Genomic DNA, 26,433 nt, shown 5'->3' on the forward strand with positions numbered 1-26,433 from the left:
CATTTTCCATAAACGTTCTCGAAAAAAATCAATGGCTGCCGTAAAGTCAGAAATTGTTGAATATTGTGTTTTGGACTGTTAATGTGTATTCAAATTGTATTGGGTGGGAGTTATTTTTAATTTAGCAATTCAATTACTATTGTTATTATAAAAGGTAGTTTATCACAACAGATAGTTTTTATGAATTGGAAAAAAAGACTCCCACAAGGAAGCTAGCTCAACAATTTAGTCAATTGAGCAAAATGGTTGTAGTACAAACTACAAACACATCTTACAAATAAGTTCAGAAACATGTATTGTTTTATAATAAAAAAGCAGTTCATTAAAAAGAGTCTATTCTAGTTCCTCAATTTCGTCACAATAGCAGTGTTTTCCACTAGAAATGGAAAATGAAAGTGTAAATGGTCGCATGTTGAAAATGATTGTCATGGTAAAAAAGTTTTCACCACCCTCCAACGTTGCTTGGTCTGATCGGAGTATTTGTAAGGACAATAGAGCAGTTGGTTATACTACTGGTAGGTCCTTGAAGAATGAGATTTTGAAACTCGAGGTTGCAGACAAAGTTTGCAAACTCGTAAGGAAGAACCTAAGAAGTAAAGTTAAGTATTATAGTTTAAACTAACATGTAATAAAAATGAAAATAATTTCAATATATTTCCTTACTAAATCAGTTGTATTTGTTTGTCGTTCCAGTAGATTCATATGGGTGTAAAAAACTAATAAAATTTAGAACAAATTATTAATATATCATATAATAATATTTTAAAATGACTTACATGTTATAGGTTTTGGAAAACCTCTTTGAAGGAAACATTAGTTGTAATGTTTTGTAGTTATTTTGTCATTGTCATGTATTAGTATCTTCAAATCTCTTTTGCTCTTCACTCTCGACAAAGCCACAAAAATTTGGGCATGACTAAAAACAAGTCTTGGCAAATACAATCCTACATAGTCAAGTGATAGTCCTTGTGACTTATTAATTGTCATGACATATGAGACCACAATTTGAAATTGGTGTCTAATAAGCATGAAAGGCCAGAGAGATTGTGAAGGTGACATAGACAATCTTGGGATATAAATAAGATTTCCTATATGTTTCCCATAAATTATCTTTGCTTGTAGCACATGGTTTCCTAGCTTGGTGACAATGAGGCGAGTGCCATTGCACAAACCTTCTGGTTGGTCTAAGTTCCTTAATAATATGATAGGAGTACCAACCTTCAGCTTAATTTTGTGGTTAGGAAGTCCGAAAGTTGTTAATGAACTCAAAAACTCTGGTGTTAAAATATCAAAAGCCTCAAGAATATTAGCTTCAGATCTATCTATACAATCTGACGATAGGTACTCTCTCTCTTCTCCTAAATTAATTATATAAAATGGAACATTGTATTAGCATTAAAATCTCAAATTAAGCATAATATATTACAAACAATAAGTTGTAAGAATGGTACCTAGTAATACTTGTAGAACATACTCATTAAGTTTGTCAACAACATCAATTGTTGAAGCCAAAATAGCTCTTTGTTGTAGAAATTCCTCGTTAGTATGATTATCTAATAAATTTGGATAAGTGCTTTGGACAATAGCATCAATTGGATCTTCAAAATTGGATATTAAAATATCATATGGAATAGGAACTTCAACATAACCATCACTAGGCTCGCATATTTTTCCATCACCTATATCTAATATTCATTTTGAAAATTCTTGCAACTCAACTTTTTCATATGTTGTTGCTCCTTCTTGCAAACACATGTTCTTTGTAAGTGTCAACACTTGACAATGATCCCATATATATGATGCATTTATGAATGCATGAATGATATCTGAACGACTTCCTCTTAGGATAACTGATAAAATATGTCTAAAATCTCCTCCAAATATAATAACTTTACCCCCAAAAATATAATTTGAATCCATAATATCTTTGATGCTCTTGTCCAATGCTTCAAAACAATATTTATGAGTCATTGGAGCTTTATCTCAAATGATCAGTTGTGTTTGCTTCATAGTTCAACAAGCTCACTACATTTGTCTATATTGCAGGTGGAACAATCTAAAGTAGGAACTGAAATTTTGAACTTGGAATGAGCTATACGTCCCCCTGGAAGTTGTAGAGATTCAATTCCACTTGACACAATCGTCAAAACCACATCTTTTTTGGAAAGTATTTTTAATGCAAGAGTTCTCCACATAAATGTTTTTCCAGTTCCACCGTTTCCATATAGAAAAAATACTCCTCCTATTTGTTGCACTAATGCTTGCATTATTTTGTGAAATATTTTTCTTTGTTCATCTATAAAAAATAGTGATATAGTTTAATAAATATCAAACATTACATTAAGAAGATGTTATATATTTTTTGAAGGTTTATTAAAATTTAGTTTAATGGTATGTACCTATTAGAGAACCAAACAACTCAATAAAAATTATGCGCTCGTCATAAATGAGACGATTTCCCAAGTCAGGTGTGACGTAATCACTTGGATATGGAAGTGATGGATAATTCTTAAGACTCCTCTGTTTGATTGAAGAAGTTTTTCTATTTCAATCAATATTAGATTTTTTAATTCTTCATCACTTAATTCTAAACCTGCAATAATATAAAATATTAACATAGTTTCTTTAATATGATTATTATATGTAATGACATAAATTCCAACATTGAATTTAAAGTTATCAAAATTTGTAAAGTTGTGTTGTTATATGTAAACAAACTTTGGTTCCCAACAATTTTTCTTTGTGCATACAAAATGCCATCAGCCAATGTCATCCAAGTATTTTCCTAAACATACTTTGGCCTCTTAATTGAGTCTGAAATTAGCATGATGGCAAACAACTTTCTTAGAAAATGACCAAAACCCCATCCATTTGCTTCTTTGATACCTTCAATATAATCTCGATCATCATTGAGGAATCCCATTGCAAAACATGCCTCACGAAATGTATCATATTTATGGTTCGCAATTGTTTTGATCTCATCATAGTTACATGATCCTTTAGCAACAGTTAACATCATCCGCAAATAATAAAGCTCTCTGGTTGATGGTGGGACCCTGATAAAGATCTCAAGAGCATAAAGATGATCCATATTTTAATAAATTGGGATGAACTTTATTTATTTTAATTTGGTTTGTAATAATTCTTAGTTTGCTTTGATTTGGAATTGTAATAATTTTATTATAGATTTAGTTTATGTTATGTGTAAGTGAAGATAATTTACTTCCTTAAATTAAGTTTATTTTAGAACAAAAATAAGATGTAAGTCCAATATGGGTTTAGAGAATGGTTCCACTTATGACCTATTTAAGTATAGTATAAATAAGCATTTGTAACCTCATTGAAGGGGGATTTTTTAACATTATTTTTTTTTGTGAGGCTTTACTCTCTAAAGTTCTATAAATAATTTACTTTGAACTTATCAAGATAAGAATCTCAAGAGCATGAAGATGATTCATATTTTAATAAATTAGGATGAACTTTATTTATTTTAATTTGATTTGTAATAATTCTTAGTTTTCTTTGATTTTGAGTTGTAATAGTTTTATTATAGATTTAGTTTATGTTATATGTAAGGGAATATACTTTACTTCCTTACGTTAAGTTTATTTTAGAAAAAAAATAAAAATATGTAAGTCCAATATGGGTCTTGAGAATTGTTTCACTTATGACCCATTTAGGTTTAGTATAAATAAGCTTTTGTAACCTCATTGAAGGGGTTTTATTATTATTATTATTATTATTATTATTATTATTATTATTATTATTATTATTATTATTATTATTATTATTTCTAAACCTCACAAAAATAATATTTAAAATATGCCTTCAATGAGGTTACAAATCTATTATATATATTTAAAACAGACTTCGCTGCCACCTCACACTATTTCTTCTACGTATGCAAATATTTCTCACCTCAGGCAAAAAGTTGTACTATTTCTTCTATATTTAATTTCACATTATTATTTCATAACGTTTGTCCATCATTTTTCACATTAATTCCATATTATTTTAAAAAATCAATATGAAGTTATATGTCTCAATTGTCAAATGATTATTGATATAGTAGTTATATCAATAATATATATTCAATTTTATCAATCTAACTTATAGAAAAGAAATACTCAACAATAATATATATTTAGCTTTATATGAGTGTTATTACTGTGTCTTCGAGAGAAAATTATTTTAACGTATATTATTCTACTTCTTCAAACAATCTCTTTAGATTAAAACTATTTAGCTTTATATGAATATTATTATTGTGTCTTCGGGAGAAAACTATTTACCATTTATAGATAAATGAATAATGTTTAATATTTAGATTAAAAAATTATTTACTTTTTTTTTACGGAGATGTTTTATGTTGTTAATTTTTTAAAAATATTACCAATTTGAAGTTTCTACGTTTGTTTTACATCTACTTAACAATACATATGAGTTGTTTGTGAAAATTCTCAAGTCATGTTGTATAGAAGTTTCATACTCAAAACATTGAAATTTAGATTTGTCATTTCTTTGACAGGATTAAAATGAAATGAATATCAAATGACAAAATCATTTCTATATTTTTTAAAAAATATTTTGAAAATAAATTTAGATTTGACAACACAAAAAAAGAGCATGTCTAATTTGATTTTGCGGTAGATAATTACATATATTAATAATTATTAAAATACTTTTAATATTTTAACACTAAATGTAATTTATGAATTTTGTTTGTAGGATGATAATCACTATGGATTTTTAATACTAAATACATGAATTAGTTGCAATTACGTTCTACAAAATATTTTACATATTCTCAAATGTGTGTTTGTCAACTCATATATAATAATTACTCAAATAAATTCACTTGAAAAAATACTCTACAAACAAAATGAATAAATTATATTATTTTTGAAATATAAGAATGTTATTCACAATATTGCTAATATGTTAAAGTCTATATATATTCGACGCAACACTCAGGTTATATTCTAGTGCTTATTTTTACTAAGTCTATCTTTAAACTTAAATGTTTATATATATATATATATATATATATATATATATATGTCATTATCTTCATAATGACCATCAAAAGTTATTTGCATTTGAGAAGTTGTCTAGTTAAAATATAAATAAGTTAGTAAAATTATAATCTCACTTTTAGTATATTATTGATAATAATACATATGGTAGACATATCTCTTACTGCATTTAGTTACCTCATCAGCTGAAAGTTGATCTACAATGTACACGTGTGTAATTATTTCTTCAAGGTCAAAAAAACACATGACAAATGCGCCACCAAATGATGGCTGAGAATCTTAACTCAAAGTGCCATATGCCTATTCAACATACCGTTAAGAAACGGTGGATAGATTTTTGGATTATATTTTCTAGCCTAATGAATATTAATAACAATTTAAATGGTTATTATAATTTATAAATGATAATAAAAAAATACAATTAGTAATTATGATTGTAACTTTTAAATGTTGTTGGATCATATATCTATAACATCTAGCTTCAAATTTCATCAGCAATAAATCCAAGTATAGAAAAGCAATCAACATCCCAAAAGCAACATGAGACATGATATCAATTATGAAATAAGTAAATATCAACTTTGTATCTATTTAAATGTTGAATTATATATACATATAGTCTTAAAAATATGAGAGTATTTATGTGAAACAATGTAATTATCCTTGGTATGGCTGCCATAACTTCTTTACCACATTTACACTTAAATGGTTCATTAAACCTTGTCAGTTTTCATGTTGCATTTGTCACATGAGTAATAGAGTCATTCATAAATTTGATGCAACAAAGGTGATAGTAGTACTGACGGTGACATAATTGTATTCCTAGACAATGTTAATGATTGACACGCTTGAAGTTTGAATATAATGAATGTTAAATGAACATAAAAAGTATAATAACGATAAACAAAAGTAATTTTAATATTATTGACCTCTTTTATTGTTCTCATTTGTTTGATGGACTTGAAATGAGCTTTGTAGCAAAAAAAAATCTTGGGCAGAATATTGACTTGATCCCAAAGTCTGAGACATAATTTCAAATGCATCCACAAAGACCTTATTTTTTGGAAGACCGTGTAAATTTTTATTATAATTAGTATCGTCTAAAAATTAGATAATCAATACGGTAAATGGCTTATATGTTTACTTTTGTCTAAACTCTTCGATTTCATGCATGTTTTAATTGATGAACAACTTTGAACCATTCCATACATTTGACACCCTACTGGAGTGTTTTCTATGCGAAATTTAAAATAAATATATAAATCTATATGGATGTGTGAAGACATTGTTGAATAATAATAACTTTTCTACATGAATGTTAAAAAATTACCATGTGCATGTTTGACCCGTGCATGTGTTAAAATAATAATAATTGCTGCATTTTCAGATGTTTTGACACTGTAAGACATAAATTTCCTCCCATAGTCTTTCCAAAAAGTAGAGTTAATAATACTGACACTATAAACAATTGAAAATGATTAGTTACATTGTATTTTATTTCTTAAAGGTTGAATTTCGTTAACATGTATAACTATTTATAAATGTTAAACTATGTTTTACCCAAAAAATTTCATATTAAATGAAGCTTGAATTTTCTTTCCAACACCCTCTCTGTGTGAAAGCGACTTCATGCACAACACCAATCACATCTATGGATAGAACAATTAATTATTATGTTGCACACATAGAAATGAAAGTTCTAAAACTTAACAAAGAAATTGATATTAAAAACTTTAGCTACTAACAAATTACTTTGACATTTCCCACTAAGGATATCACCAAAAGACTTAAAGTTATAAACATGTGACGGAATTTGATCTAACTTCTCCTCTGCCAGAATAGTCCCACTATTAAACATCAACTTATAAGGGTGATCACAAACCTTAAATTGCTCATCATTATCAACAATAGAACAACTGTGCATAATATATATTGTGTGTTCTTTCAACGTATCTTTGAACCCAATTACATAATCTTTTGGAACAACAACATGAATTCTATCACCCTATGAACAAAGCCAAAAAATAAGTCTTTAGTTCAAAATGCAGTTTGATTAACATGAAATTTTAAAATACACATTTTCATATTCCAAATGATCAATTTTTTTTAAAAAAAAAACATTAGCTTCACGTAGTTTGAAAAAAAAAACACAATTTGAAGTTTCAAAAGAGGATTTTCAACGGACCTTAACATCAACAAACATCATTTCAACATGCAATTGACTATATTTGCCGAGAAAAAACCACACGTCAATACGAATGCCAAACTTCCAAACTTCTCTCTCTTTATTCGGATCTTTGAAATAATCGAAGGGAGAAATAACATTTTTTGTTGGTGGTAATAATATACAATTGAGTCAAGTATAAATGTAGATTGAAAATAAAGATATTTAAAACTAATAAATAAAAAATTACATTCTTACCATGACTAACAACGCAGCTTGAGACCTCGGTTGAGTGCTCAACGAAGGGGTGGAACAGAACGCATAAGTTGAAGACGACTGAGCTTTATTTAAAGTCATTTAGTCATGATTTAGATTAGTCATTGAAGTGTGGTTGTGTTGTCTTGGGTTTGGATTTATTTTTTTATATATTGAAGGTTTTTCTCTCTTAATATTATTTTTGAAGGCGTTGGGTTTGGAATTTTTTTTTTTTTTTATATTGAAAGAATGGAAAGAAGAAGGAGAAAAATGGTTAAGGTGACTAAGAATGTGAAAGGGGGAAAGGTTTTTCTCTGTTAATGTTCTTTTTAATTTGGTGGTGTGATTGCTTTTATGGGATGCAATAGTCATAAAATAAATGGTTAACTTGTCAATTGATTAGCAAAACAAAAATAAGTACAAATGGGGGTATTATATGATTATCAAAATAATGTGTTGTTTTCAAATTTATATTGAAGATGTCACTTTTAATTATTTATTAAAAAAAACAAAACCAAATCCACACAGTAAAAAATATTTAATAATTATTTATTTTTTAATTATTTTGTGAGTGTTTTGGTCGTATCATACAGCGGTTCTAAAATTTTAAATATAGAGATATACTTAGATTTTATTCAAATTTATAAAATTAAACTTTAAAGATAATTTTTAAATAAAATAGATTTATAATTTAATTAAAAGATAACATCAAATTAAAATTATATAAATTTCTTAATTGTAATTTTCATTTCTATCAATGAGATTATTCAGAAATCTTTTATTTTACTTTATAATATGGTATTGTAGCTGGATTGTGATCAACTATTTATCAAAATAATAATTATTCAAAATTTGAATAAGAAAAATAATAACATGCATATCACTTTTTTATTCAAATTTTGAGTTAGAATGTTGCAACATGATTTTAGGGTTGGAGAAGAACAAAATCTTTTGTGAAAAGAGGTGTCAAATTGTGTAAAAGAGATTTGGGCTATTGAACCAAAATTTAGGTGTAATAAGTTTAGCCATATTTCAAGAATAAAAACTTACCCTGTAACCCCATTTCTATATCTATACTCTCATAATTTTCTGAAAATGTCAATTATATTTTTATTTTGTTTACTATTTTATCAATTTAAAGTTATTTTTTTTAACCATTTTATCTTTTTAGGTAACTTTCGGAAAACTTTATTTTGAATAATTCCGGTATACACATTATTTTCGAAAAATGTTTTCAAGTTTTCCGGTACAGAAAATTTTTACCAGAAAACTTTATTGAAAAGATTTCCGGTACGGTGTTTTTGGAAAACTTTCTAAAAAATATTTCCGTTACACACAACTTTTTAAAATAATAATATACCATAAATAATACACAATAAATATTTTTAAATAATAATATATCATAAATAGTTAATAATTAATACACCATTAAATAATGAATACACTATAAATAATATATCATAAATAATGAATACACCGAATAATTAATAATTAATACAACATAATTAATAATTAATACACTATAAATTGTCGTCGTTGTCGAAAATATTAAGTCTCAAGTTTCCCGGAACAAGCTTCGGTATCGGAGAAGTTCAAAATAATTTTCCGGAATAGTGTTCTGTTCCGGAGAACTTCAAAAAATATTTTTCGGAAGAGGCTTTTGTACTGGGGAACTTCAGAAAAATATTTTCCGAAAGATGCTTATGTAACGGAGAACTTCAAACAAGTTTTTCGGAGTGTATCTTGTGTGCCGTAAAACTTGTATTCAAGTTCTCCGGAAATTTAGAAAAAGAACTCACTCTCGGAAAACTTGAAATGAAAAATGATAAATTTTTTGAAGTTTTATTATTTAAACGAGGATAAAAACATCATTTCATTCGTGATTTGGGGGTATAAGTATAATTAAGGGGGTATGGATAAAATTTTATTCAAGAAATGGGAATGTTTTCGCCCACAATTCAGTCAAATATGTGTTTCTGATTATGATGGGGGTGTGGATAGAAAAAGTTTTACCATCTAACTTATTTGTATCATTGTGACTTTTTGGGTCTAATATGCTTTTTTAATATATTGAGGTATTTTCCCGAAAAATATATATCTTTTTTTCAACCGGAAATAACATAGCACTTTATGCGAAAGATAGTGTTTTCAAAAATTAATTATATTGTGAAAAACTAAAAAAAGGGGTGTGCCCACTAGTACAACAGCAAAAGAGATATATATATATATCAACATAATATTAAATATATAAAAGAAAAGTTAAAAAATTACATTTCTTAAGAATATTTTCTCATCTTAACACACAATTAGCTCAAAGTATAGTTGGTATTAATTCTAAAATCAGACATTATGGTGTCTAAGTTGTCTTCCAAAAATTAAAAAATTGTAAATAAGTTAACCATAACTAATTAAAATCACTCAATTAAGTGTCCTTCAATAATTTCTATTTATGATTTTAGATTTGCATGAGTGATTGATTTTAATTAGTTGCGGATCTTATCCACCATTTTATAAAAGTAACTTAAAATTTTAAAATAAACGTTTTATCATATGTCTCTTCTCATATTTTATTTTATTTAAAAAGTGATTAAATAGGTCCCAATAACTAAGTTAAATTGTTTTATCATATTTATAGACGAGTTGCATATAACTGCGGCCTGAAAGTATTAGGAACACATGAGATTATTATAATAATCTCATGTGTTCCTAATACTTTCAGGCCACTTTCAGACAACTATCCATTTTATCTAAAACAATTACATTAAATTGTCCTTAAGTCTTATTTTAATTGATAAATGTCCATATTGTTAGGTTGAATATCATGTTTCGGGTTTGGACCCGAAACTTCATAATTATGTGAGTTAATTATGGTAGAATTTACCATATCTTATAAGATAAAATAAATTACATTAAATTATTTATGATAATATTCAAATAAAAGATACATTTAAAATTATTAATATATGAAAATATGAGAAGTGCTAGGAATATTCTCCTATAAACATTCACTTTAGAGTGAGTGCTCCAAAGAAAGTGTTGTCAGCACTCTTTGTAAATATATAAATTATATAGGAGGTTTAAATTATACTAATCAATGTTGCACCGCTTAATACTGTTTTAATTAATACAAATTTTACAAAATTCACCATTGAATTAAAATTTTATATTATATAGATCTTCTTTTATAAAAATATAAAACCATTTGATATGTTGTTAAAAGGGAGAGAGGAGAGGCTCAATGCAACTAAATTGAACCAAACTATTAAAAATATCTCTTCTCCTCTCTTCTGTCTTTTAAATCAAATTTATAATATTTTTGTAATAAAATCTCTTTATATTTCTATAAATAAAATACTATTTGTTAGAAATTTGAAATCTAATACTTTGTTCCTACTTCTAGACATCTATACATATTCTTCTCTTTCAAAATAATTATGTTGTAAATTTGATGATTATGTTTTATTCAGTTATTTTGTTTATAATTGTTGTTCATATATACATTAAGTCTATTGTAAAAAGTGAAAAAAAATTGATGTTATGGTTGTACGAGCTCAACAAATTCACGTTTTTTATTTATCTATTAACTTTTTTAGAGATTGACGAAACGTCATTCTTAAAATCCTTAATACAAAAAAAAAATTTAATAGGATAATTGGTTGGACTAAAATTTAAAAAATGTCATACTAAGACTAAGTATTTAAAAGATAATAAGTTTGACTCAAACTATATTTTTTTAAGTAGGTCAGATGAAAATTGCATCCTTACCCTACCTATTCCCACTCTTAATCCAAACTTTTTTACAAGAAGCAAAACTAAACTGCTGCAAAAAAAACAATCTTCTCAATTAAAAATCTATGAGATCAATGAGTCCTTTTTAAATTCAACAAATATTTCTTCAAAGGAGCATGTTCAATTGGAACAACAAAACACCACAAACTACTCTAAACTTTATTTTCTATTACCAACTCCATCCCCTCTCAAACCCTAGTTTGAGCAGTGAAACAACTGCTCATGCTTCTTACTAGCTAGTTTAAACGAAGAGATAGAAATACTAAAACACAAAAGACCTAAATTATCTTGAAAAACACCGATTTCTAACAACAATAAAAAAACAAATAGAGAAATTTGAAAATTAAACTAACTAAAAGACTTCAATGTTGTTGGTTTGCAACAGAGCGAAGGTATTGCATTCCTATTCCTAGTTTTGGTCGACTTCCTTAGTGTTAGAGAGTTTGAGGTGTAGGAACAACGAGTTTTGAAACCACATCTCATCCTAAAAATTTTAGGTAATAGTTACATAGTTCACATCTTTTTTTTATATATACACATATATAACATTTAATTCATTCATAGTTAAGATGAAATTTAATATTCACAATTTAATCCGACGCTTTGAGGTGATTCGTCATTCTTTCATTTGTGATTTTTTCCATTTCACTATAGTTAGATTCATTTTTACTTAGATTTGATTATTGGATATACACATGATGTGGCAAATAAGAAAACTTAGCTTCCAAGTTGATGAATTGAAGTCCCAACTTTAAATGTATGTTGGACTTCTCATCATGTCTCTACTTTTTATCATGTTGGGTCTAATGGTAAAGTAGGAGAGTTTGTTGGTGAGTAAGAGAGTATGGAAATAACAAAAGATCAAATATTTTAGAATTATAAGAGATGTTTAAATTATATCATCACTCTTATATATTTAATATTTAATTCAATCAGACACAATACAAGATTAATTACTTATACTTGAACACCAAACACCAAATTGTAGTGACTAGAAATATGAAAAATATGTTTAGTTAAGAGCTTTTAGGCAGACGCAAAAGAGAAACAGTGCCCAATGGCAAGTGCTACTGCACAATTTATTTAGTGGTCCTATTTCTCAAACTTGTCTAACTTTGACATTTGCCATAGACCTTGTCGCTGCTCTGTTTCAAACATTATTCTTATAAAAGATGAAACAAAAAGCTAATAAAGCAATATGAAAGGGAAATAACAGAAGCAAAACGGAGAAAGCGAAGCAGTACTAAGGTTGTGACATTTCAGCCTTACGTGATTTATCATCAGAACCTCACATGCTCTCAACGATTCACTTATAGTTATAACTGCCAATGCGCGGATGAGAATAACAGAATCAGACAAAGATTGGGGCTCCATTCTTCAAAATTTTGAGATGAGGTCTTTTAACACCTATAATTTATTTTTCATAATTAATTATGTTAATTGGTATTTCATGTTATAATATGACTATTTTATTATGAAAATTGTGTAAGAATAATTATGTCAATAATAATAATGATAATAATTTTGTACTTTTTTTACCAAATGAATATTTTGTATTTAAATCATTTATCGGTGAATTTTACGTACATTGTCTCTTTCCAGTATTAGGATTGTTTGAAATATTATATGTTGAAATAGTCTCACGTTACTTAGAATTATAAAGGAAGAAAAAACTCAAAGTAATGTATATAGTTCTAATTTTTATTACAATTGGCGATACTCAAAAGCATTTTAAGTATGTATTTGATTCTTTTTCTTTCTCTTATATTTTTATGTCAAAGTATTGTGAGATGTAGTTAATTGTTTTGGAGAATATGGGTGTAGTATGAGAGAAGTCTATGTATTATAACAATTTTTACATAGTTTTATTATCTAATTGACATTGATAACGATTGTAGTTTTTTTCCCGTTAATTTAGAATTTCTATTTATTTTCTTGTGTTTCGATAGATATTTAAATTTTTCTCTTTTGTTTATTTTTCTATAAATTTGATAGGTTCTTAAAAGAAACAAAAAGTTGATTATAATACTTAGATTTCTTGTCAATGGCTTAACATGTATTTGATAAAAAAATGAGAGACTTGTTTATCGATATAAATAATAGAAAGTCATTGTTTTTTTCATTATGTAAAGTTCTTTTCTATTGGCAAAATATTATTAATTGAAATATAAGAAGTACTCTAATCTATACTTAGAAGAACAAAAGGTCAAACTTTAGCAGAGAAAATCTAATCACCTTTTATGAAGGATTCATCATGTCAAGTGGTTGATCATTCTTTTAAAAATTGCAAATATAGTAGGAAACTAAGCCTACTCAAGTGATTGAAAAAAGAAATAAAAACAATTCAAATATATATTCTAAAACAACCTAGGTTGTTGAGAGAATTTGTCAATATAGACCTATTGATAACTATAGTATGATTGCTTAGAGATTTTGGATGGGATGATGTAAATAATATAATTGATAATTTGAAGAATAACAATACTGAGAGAAGAGGAAATGGATGATAAGATTGTTCTTTGGATAGATTTTGAATTTATAAATGATAATAATGATTTTAATTCTAATAATCTTTTGAAACTACAGTGAATGATACTTTAGACGTCACTCATCATTCTCTAGCTCCCAATGAAAATTTAACTCTTAAATCTCCAATAGATGATGTTGATAGATAGACTATAAAGTGGTGATAATGATGATTTGAAATATGTCCAAACATAACTCATCATTTTAGAGTTACATTGATGAAGAGGTTACAGAGATAGCTAGAACATATTTGTAGCTAGATTTTTGTTAAATCAACTATTAGGGTAAGTTGAATTCTTAAAGGTGATTTCTGAACATAAGAGAAAAAATTGAAGAAACAAGCAACTCAACTGTAGATCTATAATACTTGTCTTAGGGTTAGTTCACAAAAATATAATTAATAAATATCATCTACACTGTTGAGATATTGATAACCTTAATATGTGATTTAATAAGCATCATTGGAGTTTGATCTCCACATAAATTTTGATCAATTATTCAAGAGTTTAACCTAATATATTACACTAACATGTTAGATTGGACTAAAACTTACACTTTTATAAAAATATTACACAAGACTTTCCATTTTAAGGTCGTGTGAAAGTCAATCTAGATATTTAGAAACTAATAATTAATATTTTAAAACATCAAACCGCCATTGAATATATTTGTTCGATGTTCACTGTAATTAAACTATGGTCGAACTAATACTTACGTAAATATATATTTTAAATATCATATTAAATAATAAATAAAATCTATGTGTATATGCATTTTTTTTAATAATAACTAACTTACCATAGAATCTTATTTGACTAAAATAGATATCAGTTAGTCTAACCACTAGATTTAGGTTGGTTTGACCGATTCTTACATGTTTTGAAATCATCGGTTGATTTTTTTAATTGAATAGATTAGCCTATTTATAAATTCTTAACTCAATGAATTGAACCAATCAATTTTATTTATTTTCAAAACATTGCTAACCACGACTAAATACAACTAATAATTTTAAATAAATTTGAGATGCAAAATTTTAGAAGTTGTTGAGTAAAATTAAATCAGCCACGTCTATGATACAAACCACATGAGAGTTAGTTGATTATTAGTGAGTGAAATTAGATGATTTCATGATTTAAACTCTTCCATCAATAGGATTTAATTTTTTGAGTTGAAGTGAATAGTTCCAAAATTGCACAGCTGTGAAAGGCAAGCAAAGAATGTTGTCTAGTTGACACTTTACATGTCAGATTTAGGAAGAAGACAAAGAAAGCACGCGTAGAATAGTTTTTATGTAAAATAAGAAAATAATTTAATGAAGCTGGAATTTGAGGCACAAAGTAGTGAACAGCACGCATATCACTTGTTGGATGCAAACCAAGAAAGGTCGTTCTCATGCCTCGCAGATTGGAGTGAATTGTGCCATCTACTACTTGCTCTCTAAGCTAACACATCAAACTAATAATTTTTTTTGTTAACAAACAACAGACTAATAACTAATATAAAAAATTTAATTGTAGTTTTAGTCCTCATATTTTAGTTGAATTGTGAAAGTAGTCTTTCAATTTCGTTTCTCTCTAGTTTTGGTCTCTCAAATAAAATTTTGGTCCAAAACTTGATGAAATTTCATTTTATTTGCATTTATTTAAGTCACATCATGCTTCAAGATCTCATTTGCAACAATTGTACTTAAAATATATTATCATAAATGGTGTAGTACGACTTTAAAAAATGAAATTTCATCAAGTTTTTGATTAAAATTCTATTTGGAGACCAAAACTGAAGAGAAACAAAATGAAAGAACTACTTTCGCGATTCAGCTAAAATAGAGAGACTAAAACTGCAATTAAGCTAATATAAAATAAATACACGCATTTTTTATTTTTTTACTTAATCTTTTATATTTATTATTATTATTATTATTATTATTATTATTTATTAGATAAGTAGTTTCATATTTTCTGTATCTTTTATTTATCACTAGCTATACCACATCGGCCAAAGTATAACGTATAAGTTTTATAAAAAATAATAACAATACATGCGTGGAATTTTTATTTTATCTATTTTTGGTAAATTGTAAATTTTGTTTTTATTTACAAATACAACAAAGCTATATAAAAGTTAAAAATAAAAATATTCAAGATCACTTTAAAACAATTATTATTATTTTAATATTATTGATATAAGTGAATCCACTAATTCTAAGGAGTAATACTTGTTTGAGCTATTTTACATAATATTTTTTTTTGTAGTATTAAATTTTATCAATTCAATTATTAAATTAATAGTTTTTATCGTGTGGATTAAATATGTAAAATCGTATAGAATTTTAATAGTATTTAATATTTAATTAAATAAATTCAATTCAATATATAATTTTTTTAAATATAAATAAATTATTGTTGATAAGTTCACATAATTATACATATTTAATTTTTGTAATTTTTTGTATGTATAATCATTAAAATATGCTAAAACTATTAATAAGTTAGATTGATAAAATTTAATACCTACCAACAGATAATCTTTCTTTTTGAATTTGGCCCTCCCTTGTCAGCTGCTTTTCAAGTTCACACTGCTTTTCAAGTTCTAAGTTACCACCACAAACAAAAAATGTATGATGTTTTCTAAGTATCTGATTACTTAATTAATTAATGTGAACCCTCCCCAGGGACAGGGGGATCCCGTTGAACAGAAGTCAAGTATTGATACTAGTTAGACCTATAGATTTTTTTTAATATATTTTGATACTCCTGCCTGTACATGTTACATTAGATTCCATGATTCTTTTTCCAGCATTACTAATGTGTAATGTCTCTTTCGTTTTCAAACCCTACATTGGCATATTGGAATTTGACACATTACTCTTTTTTTATTCCAGTATAACTAATATTTGTAATACTCCATTTCTGTACAATTTTTTCATAAAGAGTGTTTTTTATTCTAAATTTATGAATAAAATAATTTAATAAAGTCCTTTTTATATATTATCAATATAAAGAAAACAAAACAATAAAGTAATTTTATAGTAAAAACTTGACTAGCCGGCTCCTTTTTTTTTAAATAAAAATTTTAGATTCTCTCTTCCTTAATTTTCATCCATTAGAATAATGGTTTAAAATTATTTTTCAGTTATTTTATGTTATTTTATCTTCTCATTTTTTTTAAATAAATAATTTTGTATATAAATTTAGTAGTTTTTAATTCATGTTCTATTTATGATTTTGTGGTACGAGTGCGACGGTTTATTTGTCTTGTGGTGTCGCTTATTTGTTTTATTGACTTTATAGAGGCAAATGACTCGTTTTATAGGATACCAAGTAAAGGGTTTATGGATGCTACCACCGAATTTAACATTATCTCAACCTTACAAATGACTTATCAACATATGGTTGAATTGGTCACGTCAAAGACCACATATATGGTCGATATGAGCGAACTTCAACAAATATTTTTCTCAAAGATAGATGAATTAAAAATTGTAGATCTCAAATTTTTCTTGACCATCGATCAATGGAATACATTAGTTTGATTGTTAAGATTAAATATTTATACAATGTATATAATATATTTTAGGCATAATTGTTCTTGCAGTCCCCGAATTAATTTTAGATAATACTTTAGTCTTTTATCTTTTTTTTTTCTTTTCTTATTTGGTCATTTATTTAATTTTAAGTAAACAATTTGATCTTTTATGTTTTAAAATATTAACAATGTTATCATTTTTTTACAAAAATTCATCAATTTTCAAACGAAACTCATAAAATTAATTATCATCTTCAATATAATACAAATTTCATCAAATTTATAACTCAAATCTTCAAATAAACTCATATTTTTATTCTTTATATTTTGGAATTATTGTAATAAATTTAAATAAATGATCAAATTGAAGAAAAATAAATAAATGACTGAAGTATTATCTAAAATTAAATTAAGGGACCGCATGAACAACTATGTTTATATTTTAAGAAGTAAAGGAGTATAGACTATTTAATATTCTTTATTAGAATTGAATGGTATTTGCGGTGGTGTTTGGATAAATTATACAATAAAAATTTGTATAATACAAAAATTAGAATACTCGTAATTTAGATGATATTTTTAAATAAAAATATATAATACAGTTCAAATGAATGTAATTTAAATTGAATTGATTTTCAATTATTTAAAGTGTAATTATAAAATATTGATCGAATATTATTAGCAAAAATTTACACTAAAGTATTGAATACTATTAACTTATGTTACACTAAAGTAATAAATTTCAAACAAAATAAAACATTTACAATACTAAAAATTAACGTACGAAGTAATATTAATGGATTGTGTGTGTGATTTGGTTTGGTATGTAACAATGATAGTTTAACTTTTTTTCTATAAATACATCAAATCACGTATTATAATGTATATTTATTTGTATTTAAAATAGTATTATTACCACACGACGAAAGTGTGAGATATGTTCATGTATATGTGCGTTAATTATTTTCTACTGTGTGCATAAATATTAAACTAAAAAATATTAAACGATCATTAATTATATAGATTGAATTACTCCCTCCTCATAAAAAATTTCTCATTAAAATTAATACATTGACCGGCAGTTACATTAGTTTGTAGGTTTTATTACCCCATTTACTCTTAGATAATTCATTATTAATTATTTCAAATCTATGGTGAGTTTTCATTATGAATTTGGTAGTTATTATAGAGTCCAACTCGGTATCCTGGGATCTACCTATACGCTCATATTATATAGACTCTCTGCACTATGCTGGATTCATACCTCATACGGTTAATGAAGTATAGATAACTGTTAAATTTTAGTTTAATTAATAAATATTGATACGAGTAAATTAAATGTTTTATTTTGATTAACATTTTATATTTGTGTGTAAATTTGTAATAACATTTTGTACTTTTTTTTCTACGACAACAAAAAATGTAGCATGAACTAAACAAAAAATCAAACGAAATAAAATCACAAATGTTACATTAATAGATCATGATAAACAAAAAATACAAAAAATTTATGAAGCAACATCTTACTCTTTCAAATATTAATAATTTATTACTCTATACTTAATCACCTAAATTTTGATTGGTCAAAATTCACCTTTTCTTACATTCTCCTATTTCTTGTTAGAATTTTCTTTTTATAACAAATAGCATATCTATTTTAGAATATCTAAAAATCAGAGTATATAAAAAGGTTATCCTCTCTGATCTTAACTGCAAATAAAAATAGTTAAATTTAACTTTATTAAGAAATATAATTAAATATAATTACCTTTTTGATCTAAAAAACATAAGTCTATATATTCAAAATTGTTTTCTCTGAAAACATATTTTATGAAAATAAAAGAGACATTGAAAACTTACATTAATGAAAATATATTTTTGAATAACATCACAACTTAGAGTAAAGTTATATTTATTTATATTTTAAAAAAACTAGTGTTTAATTATCTATATTTGTTATAACATATAACAGCTGTAAAGAGTATTAATACAAACAAAAAAAAAACAACAGAGTTCAAATCTTAAAAAATATTTCTTTTCTTTTATTCCAAATAGTGAGAGTTTCTTTTTTCTTTTTTTAACAGAAGAGTAATTAGTTGTGGGCTTGTGGCATTAAATATGATAGAGAGGTACCAACAATTTGGTATGTATTTTGTACATTTTGAAAAAGACATCATACGAGTATCATGTGAAACTATTTATGATAAGTCCAAAATATCCATTTTCCTATATATTTAGATTCTCTCCTATATTATAATTAACCAAATACGATAAAGCTTTGTAAGATAAAAGGCATGTTAGTTTCAATAGCAAAAGCATGTTTATTTTTTTTTTACATCCCAAAAGCAATGTCATTATAGTTTCAATATAGTATCACATTCTTGCCTCAAAAATAAATTAACATCACATTCTTCCCAAAATAGTAACGGATCAAAATTCCCTTCTCAATAATCGTTTGGCAAAATGTAAAATTAGTAAAATCATTATATATAGTAAACCATAATTATGTCATATGAAGTAAAAATAAACCGATTAAATGAAAGAAAAATACGACCGGTCTTTTAATGTTGAGATGAGAGTTTTCATTATACACTTCTTAGTTTTTCTTTGTAAGTTAGAAGAGCATGTTTACGTTTCTAACAAAATTCTAGCAATCAATTGGATTAGAACTCTTATCATAGTTTAAATAGTTCAATTCCAATTGAATCAAATGAAAAAATAAAAATAAATTAAGAAACATAAAAAATAAAAATAAATTGAACCAACTGTAATTCAACACAATTCAATTATTTAACTCCACATCAATCAATTATAAAATAAGTGAAATCTTACCAACGGTAAATTAACTGTATCAATAAATTAAATTCCCAATTTGTTCCGATTTTTAAAACATTACAACCCATAGTTATTGTTTCATGACCATGATAAATATGCAATAAAAAGTCCAAATGAACAAAAGAAATACAAGCTAAATAAAATATATAGAATGGAAATCCGAATTCAATTATAGTATTATTATTATTAATATTATTATTATTATTTATTGTATTCCTTTTTTTTGTTGCTAAACTATCTATTGTATTCCCTGGATACCACTGAAAGAAAGTGAAAGTAAAGTGCAGTACAGAAAAAACAGTTAAATGCATTTAATTTTCACAACCTCCAACCCCAACAACTTTACCCAATAATATTCTTAACTTTCTTCCTCAGTTTTCTTCACTCTCCAACCCTAGAATCAACAAAATCCCTTTTGATGAAAATGGGATCAACCCACCAACTCTAAATCCATACCCAACAAAATTAAGCTCACACCCATTTCAATTATGTCTACATTTTTCACTTCCCACCACTTCACTATCTTAACCCTTTTCATCTTATTCCTCAAAATCCAATCTTTTGATCCTGTTTCATCATTTTCCTTCACAGATTTTGGAAAAGATCCAAGATTTAAGTCAATTGTAGGACTTTATGGCAATGCAAAGGTTGTCAATGGAGGTTCTGAAGTTCTTCTATCTGGGTATGAGAATTCAGGAAGTGGGAAAATCATGTACAAGAAATCCATCAAGCTTGTTGAAGGTGGTGAACCAAAGACATTAGTATCATTTTCAACTTACTTTTCATTTTCAATGTCTTTGGGTGATGGGAATGGCTTGGCTTTTGTTATGGTTCCAAGTGGTTTTCAAGGTGAGTTTTTTGATAATAGTTCATCTGGTTTATCTTTTGGTTTGAAGGAAAAGGAATCTAAGGTTATTGGTGTTAAGTTTATTGCTTCTAGAGATGATGGAAATGAGAGTTCTGCTAGTTTTAGTGTGGCTATTAATGTTGGTAGTTCTATTCATGTTAAAACAATCAATATCTCTTCTGTTAATACGGTTATAAGAAATGGTGGAAAATTGCATGCTTGGATTGATTATGATTCAAATTCGAGGCGTTTGGAAGTTAGGTTGAGTCGATATGGTCATTCGAAGCCGGTCGATCCATTGCTCTGGCAAACAATTAATTTCTTTAATTTGTGGAAACCTGAAGAGATGTTTGCAGGGTTTACTTCAATGAAGGGGAAAACCTCTCAAGCATGTTTTCTCTATTCATGGAGCTTTATTGTAAGGCATTTTCCACATTCGGTGCATTCAGAGCCGCAAGATCCAAATGTCTTTGTTGCTAAGAACACTGAAAGTTATTCACCTCCAGTAACTGTGAAACCAAGGAGTGATTGTCTTTTAAGAATTCTTGCTGCAATGATATTTGGTACTGTATGTGGAGCATTGTCAGCATTCACTGTGCTTTATTTGTGGACAATGTTCGGTAATAGGCGTCCTGTGGTGCCGGAGGAGTGTGTTATGCAGCCTGTAGATTTTGAGTACAAGAAAGTGAACATTGTTGTAGATAAACCCCTTAAAGATGCTAAGGTGTAGATCTACCCACTAACGCAGGGAACTAGTTCGATGCATGTGTTGTAAATCGGTGTTTCTTGTATTCAGATTTTGCTTTGCTGTAGTTTGGTAAAGAACTAATTAAGCTACTTTTTCTTATGTTATTATATCTATTTTTGAGCAAATTGAGATTGAGATCCTAATCTGCATTAAAGGATACATGGCTTTCTTTTTTCATTTTAGACACAGCTAAATCTATGTTATCAATGTATATTACATGATGTTTGCTGACCGAGATTTTGTTTTAATTTTGACAGAAAATAAGCAGAATTGGTCTTTATATTTAACATTGATTCCCTCATAGTAATAATGTAGATGCTCCTTATCTGCATGACACTTCTGTTTACTGTGCACTGTACCGAACTCAAATGTAAGAAAGAAAAGCATCATCCATAAAGAATGATAATTATGATTATCTACATAATGAAGTTAGAATTATTTTGTATTTCCTCCCCTTTAGTTTTATTTAACTATATTGATATGCAATTTTATAAGTTAAATAGAAATACTATTTTTAAGAAAACATACATTTGGCTACCTCTCACTAATACTGGTATTTGGTTTATTGACATCTTTAAGTAATGTTCTCTGGCTCTCTGCATTCAGCTGATAATATTTATGCAATAAAATGATCAGGCACTTGATATGTGCGGCTACTGCAGAAGATACTTCTATCAACAGTATAGGATTCGTCAAATTTATTTACGGTATATCAAACATTTTGTTCTCTGCAGACTGCATTGCATCCTGTTATGTTACTTTAAAGTGTTTGAGTAAAACTTTGGGCCTTGTTTCTGTTTATTTTAAATATTGAAGTTTTCTTTGTCAAGCATTTATAACACTTTGGTATATTGTTATTAAATAGCCTCTTTAAATGTGTAAGTTTCTGTGAATGTTTTCTCAAATAATATGCTAGTCATGTGACTTTGCCTGTTATAGTTTAGTAGGTGTAGGAAATTTATTTTCATCATTATTGCTTCGCAAGCTATATGTAGTTCACCTTTTTTTTTTTTATCAATTGGTTTCTATTGCTACATAATTTTTCTGATAATATGATCGTTTAGGAATTTTCTTTTTCCTGGTTATCATACATCATCCATTGCTAAAAGTGTGTTATATATGTAGCACGCGTGTTTCTTGTTATCATATAATTTATTTTTTAATACATTAAGTACTAAGATATTTTTTTCAAAACTAAGTGAAGGCAATTGCACACACTTAGACATGAATGGGCTCGTCCGAAAAACATCTTGTTTTAGTTTTTCTTAGTTCATGTTTGGAATTTCAGTGATTCACCTCAATAGCGTCTCTTTTGTTTGCATTGCACTCTCTCTCTTTGTTCTGTATCAATTGTGATTATGTTAATTATTGCTTGTAGCCTCTTAGCATAGCTGATGATGAATGTATAAATAGTGCATGGGAATATCTCTCTAAGTTTCCACCTAGTGAGCAACCCATTGTAGACATTGAATGAAACAAATTAGAGGCAAACCAAGTAGACAATGTAAGATACAATAATTGGGAGGTTTTTAATGACAATATAGTAAAGGTTGGAATTTTACAGAGAATAAAAGTTTCTTTAACCTTAAGTTTAATTATGATATATTATATTTTATTGTGCAGTACAATGACGATCCAACACCTATTGCAACTCCACCCCATCACAAACACTAGCCCTAGTTTCAATGTCAGCTCAAGTACCAACGTGAGCCCAAAAGCATATAGCACTAGCCCTTCCAATGGTTGCATACAAAATTACGAGGCAAATTATATTCAATGAGATTCATGTCAACTCTAGGATTAAGCAAAAGACAAAGCAGTGGAAGATCTGCTGGTTAGGACTAATGATCGGTATAATTACTACGGCTCATACTGATAAATGCCAAAGGACACTTGTAAGAAATAAAAAAAAAAACAGAAAAGATTAAAAAAGTTTTATACAAAACGTATCGCTTTTTAAAAATTTCAAGGCATTAAATACATACATTCCAAAATTTTATTTTCTCTTTTGAATGCTTAACAAGTAGCTAGCATTTTCCTTATATATATTATACTGAATACTGAACAAAGTGATGTATACGTTAAAAGTGCCTATTGATTGGTATTAACTATATTATATGGAGTAAAGTTGAGTGGTGTCGTATAACACTTCTATTTTAGTCTGTCTGTGGATAATGATTAAATATAAATTAAGACAACTTAATAAAAAAAGGGGACATAGATTACTTATGAAATACATTATAAGAAATGGGACAACGTACGTTGAGGAGGATGTGGAAAAGGAGAACCACTAAACCAGTTGTTGAGTGTTCTACTTTTTCATTTGTCTGCTGGTTGTTGGTTTTGGCAAGAGCTATATACTTAACTAATGTAAAACAATTAATTTAATTTTTATTGAAGTGTTTCTTCTCTTACACTCAAAATTGATCAATACGGGCGAAAAAATTACAACTCTACATTAATCAATTTAAAAAAAAAAATTAGAACTTCAGGGTGAAAAAATGAAACTTCCTTTTTATTGCCTTGTAAATGGCAGTGAAGTTACACAATATCGTTTCTTGCTGATTTGGTGATTCGAAAGGCAATAGCTTTCCGGGATTCTGATAAAGTTACTTCAAAGACGGTTAACATTATCAAAGTGCAAGTCTTAAGTCGGAGGCTATAACTATTCTTTCAATCAATGGTGTTAATCATTGTTGGTGTGCTTGGAACTCTAATGTGATAAAAGCTTGTGGATTATGGTTTATGCTCTGATTCCAAAAATTGCGGTGCACATTCGAATTCTGTTATGGGATCTCTATCATATAGAGATTAATGCATCACGAGCGGACCAGTTATCCTGCAATGTTAGGGTTCGGCTGGTTGGTTTGACTCAGGGCCAGATGGTATAAATTTAACAAGTGTTAAATCAAAGGGATAATTCTTATTAACAAAGGACCAACACTCCAGTTCTAGCATACATAGCCGCCAGAAACAAACTTGGCCCTCAACATATCACTAAAATGGAACTGCATAGTGGAAGAAATCAGAAAATTGCAGTAATGAAAATAGTTCTTTCAATTTTTACATTACAGGTCCATGTGCTAGAGCAATTCTTACAAGTATATTTCAACATTTCAATACAATTATTTGCAAGAGTCCTCACAATGTTCTTAACGTGCTTCATACTGGACAATGCGGCGTGTACGTTTCTTGTAAAGGATACGATAACCACAGTCACGGCACCGAATAACATCTCCAGACTTTATGGTATTCTCCACTCCACAATCTCCACAAAGATAACTGACAGGCTCGGGCTGAGGATCCATGACTGTTTAAAGTGCAAGACATCAAGAATTTAATAGTTGTTATCATGAATTCTAATAGTTGTTATCATCAAATCAAATAGTTGTTAAACAATAATGTAAACAAAAATTTAGACAATACATTCAACAAAATCGCATGAATACTAGCCAACTACTTAATAGAAAATTTAAATAATAATGACAAAAAAAGTAAAATACAATAGTTCAACCTACAAGGTTAATCATAAATGAAAGAAAACAGGAAAAACTGAATCAGAAAGAACGTAGCGATAATTTGATCAATCATATCAAACACATAGCATTTGATAATCAGGCATCTATTATTATTTCTTTCATCATGTCCATCTTCCTATAATTGTAAAAAAATCAACTATAACAATTCTAAACAACACAGCAGAACAAAAACAAGTTTTTAACTATTGGGATTTAGATAAACTATATTATTTACATAAAAGTAAACAAAGCTACCTATGATTGAACAAGGGAATATGAATCAGAAAGAACGTAGCGATAATATGCTCAATCATACCAAAACAAACTGTGTTTGATGATCAGACATGTTTTATTTTTGCTTTCATCATATTCATCTATCTCTAATTGTGAAGGTTAACTATAAACATTCCAAACCTCAAAAGAAATAAAAAGAACAAAAAATTGTTATTAATAAATAGACCATTGAAAAATTATTATACATTTAGATATTAAAACTATATAACCATTGATATTACACCCTAATGTTGAAATATAACAGAGCAAATGCGGTACCCAATTCAAGTACATCACAATAAACCGATAAAACAAAGGTAACATAACAGTTGAAAACAGTTTCCTCCTTATAGATTAGATATTACAGTGGATCTCAGTATACTATGTTATCCTCAATTCCTCTAGTGAGGTTTCAGATAGATAACGCAGTTTAAAATAAAATCACAGATCCATACATCGAACCAAATAAAAATAACAAACAAAACTAATAAACAACTTCACTGTATTTAAATGAGACTATAAGAATAAATAATAAAGAGAAATAAGTAAGAAGAGCATCTCAGTAATAATTCCCCAAAAGTTTCTTCACTAACAATCAAAGTGCAAGGATAACGAATTAGGATTGCTCAACACTGATGCTCATGAGATAGAAACGAAACTTAATTTCGAAGATGATTGAAAAATTGAAGTGAAGATAACAGGGTTTATACCTCGTAAATTATAGAATCGCAAAGGAGACGGTGACTCTAATTAAGAACTTAGGGCGGAGTTTTCGGTATTTATAGAACTGTATAAAACCCTAGGTGCCGTTTGGATCAGGATATTTCTATTCGATATTCGCCAATACGAGGCCCATTACCCGGATCAGAGTATAGTGTTTATTTCAAGAGTAGAAATATTTTTTTTGATAAAAA

General features: G+C 27.5%; 4 protein-coding genes and 4 non-coding genes across 8 annotated transcripts; 1 reads left to right on the forward strand and 7 right to left on the reverse strand.

Moving 5' to 3' along the window:
• Window positions 1-813: 813 nt before the first annotated feature.
• Window positions 814-3,091, reverse strand: LOC101496933 (uncharacterized). Its single transcript, XM_073366480.1, has 4 exons — window positions 2,796-3,091; window positions 2,400-2,542; window positions 1,452-1,685; window positions 814-1,358 (listed from the first exon to the last, which is right to left on the reverse strand). The coding sequence occupies exons 1-4, from the start codon at window positions 3,089-3,091 to the stop codon at window positions 814-816; spliced, it is 1,218 nt and encodes a 405-aa protein (XP_073222581.1).
• Window positions 3,092-6,611: 3,520 nt separating this feature from the next.
• Window positions 6,612-7,557, reverse strand: LOC113785657 (uncharacterized). The gene is made up of 3 exons (XM_073366481.1): window positions 7,459-7,557; window positions 6,789-7,041; window positions 6,612-6,685 (listed from the first exon to the last, which is right to left on the reverse strand). Exons 1-3 carry the CDS (start codon window positions 7,555-7,557, stop codon window positions 6,612-6,614), a joined length of 426 nt encoding a protein of 141 aa, XP_073222582.1.
• Window positions 7,558-20,422: 12,865 nt separating this feature from the next.
• On the forward strand, window positions 20,423-21,887 carry LOC101494658 (L-type lectin-domain containing receptor kinase VIII.2). The gene has a single exon (XM_004492336.4). It carries the CDS (start codon window positions 20,622-20,624, stop codon window positions 21,708-21,710), a length of 1,089 nt encoding a protein of 362 aa, XP_004492393.1. The 5' UTR covers window positions 20,423-20,621; the 3' UTR covers window positions 21,711-21,887.
• Window positions 21,888-24,631: 2,744 nt separating this feature from the next.
• LOC101494979 (DNA-directed RNA polymerases II, IV and V subunit 12) lies at window positions 24,632-26,389 on the reverse strand. Its single transcript, XM_004492337.3, has 2 exons — window positions 26,230-26,389; window positions 24,632-25,038 (listed from the first exon to the last, which is right to left on the reverse strand). The coding sequence occupies exon 2, from the start codon at window positions 25,034-25,036 to the stop codon at window positions 24,881-24,883; it is 156 nt and encodes a 51-aa protein (XP_004492394.1). The 5' UTR covers window positions 25,037-25,038; window positions 26,230-26,389; the 3' UTR covers window positions 24,632-24,880.
• On the reverse strand, window positions 25,279-25,380 carry LOC113785943 (small nucleolar RNA R32/R81/Z41). Its single transcript, XR_003472124.1, has one exon. It is a non-coding gene; the product is annotated as a small nucleolar RNA R32/R81/Z41 (small nucleolar RNA).
• Window positions 25,520-25,622, reverse strand: LOC113785944 (small nucleolar RNA R32/R81/Z41). The gene has a single exon (XR_003472125.1). It is a non-coding gene; the product is annotated as a small nucleolar RNA R32/R81/Z41 (small nucleolar RNA).
• LOC113785970 (small nucleolar RNA snoR27) lies at window positions 25,885-25,973 on the reverse strand. The gene has a single exon (XR_003472153.1). It is a non-coding gene; the product is annotated as a small nucleolar RNA snoR27 (small nucleolar RNA).
• LOC113785969 (small nucleolar RNA snoR26) lies at window positions 26,072-26,161 on the reverse strand. The gene has a single exon (XR_003472152.1). It is a non-coding gene; the product is annotated as a small nucleolar RNA snoR26 (small nucleolar RNA).
• Window positions 26,390-26,433: the final 44 nt, after the last annotated feature.

The sequence above is a fragment of the Cicer arietinum genome, chromosome 3, assembly GCF_000331145.2.
Source record: "Cicer arietinum cultivar CDC Frontier isolate Library 1 chromosome 3, Cicar.CDCFrontier_v2.0, whole genome shotgun sequence".
Lineage (NCBI taxonomy): Eukaryota > Viridiplantae > Streptophyta > Magnoliopsida > Fabales > Fabaceae > Cicer > Cicer arietinum.

Coding starts and splice junctions, on each gene's coding strand:
- LOC101494658 (XM_004492336.4), top strand. CDS start 20,622: ATGTCTACATTTTTCACTTCCCACCACTTCACTATCTTAACCCTTTTC.
- LOC101496933 (XM_073366480.1), bottom strand. CDS start 3,091: ATGGATCATCTTTATGCTCTTGAGATCTTTATCAGGGTCCCACCATCA. Junction 2,543..2,795: donor GACTCAATTAAGAGGCCAAA/GTATGTTTAGGA, acceptor TGATTGAAATAG/AAAAACTTCTTCAATCAAAC. Junction 1,686..2,399: donor GTTGTTTGGTTCTCTAATAG/GTACATACCATT, acceptor AATGAATATTAG/ATATAGGTGATGGAAAAATA.
- LOC101494979 (XM_004492337.3), bottom strand. CDS start 25,036: ATGGATCCTCAGCCCGAGCCTGTCAGTTATCTTTGTGGAGATTGTGGA.
- LOC113785657 (XM_073366481.1), bottom strand. CDS start 7,557: ATGACTTTAAATAAAGCTCAGTCGTCTTCAACTTATGCGTTCTGTTCC. Junction 7,042..7,458: donor AAGCTGCGTTGTTAGTCATG/GTAAGAATGTAA, acceptor CTTTGTTCATAG/GGTGATAGAATTCATGTTGT. Junction 6,686..6,788: donor CCTTAGTGGGAAATGTCAAA/GTAATTTGTTAG, acceptor TTCTATCCATAG/ATGTGATTGGTGTTGTGCAT.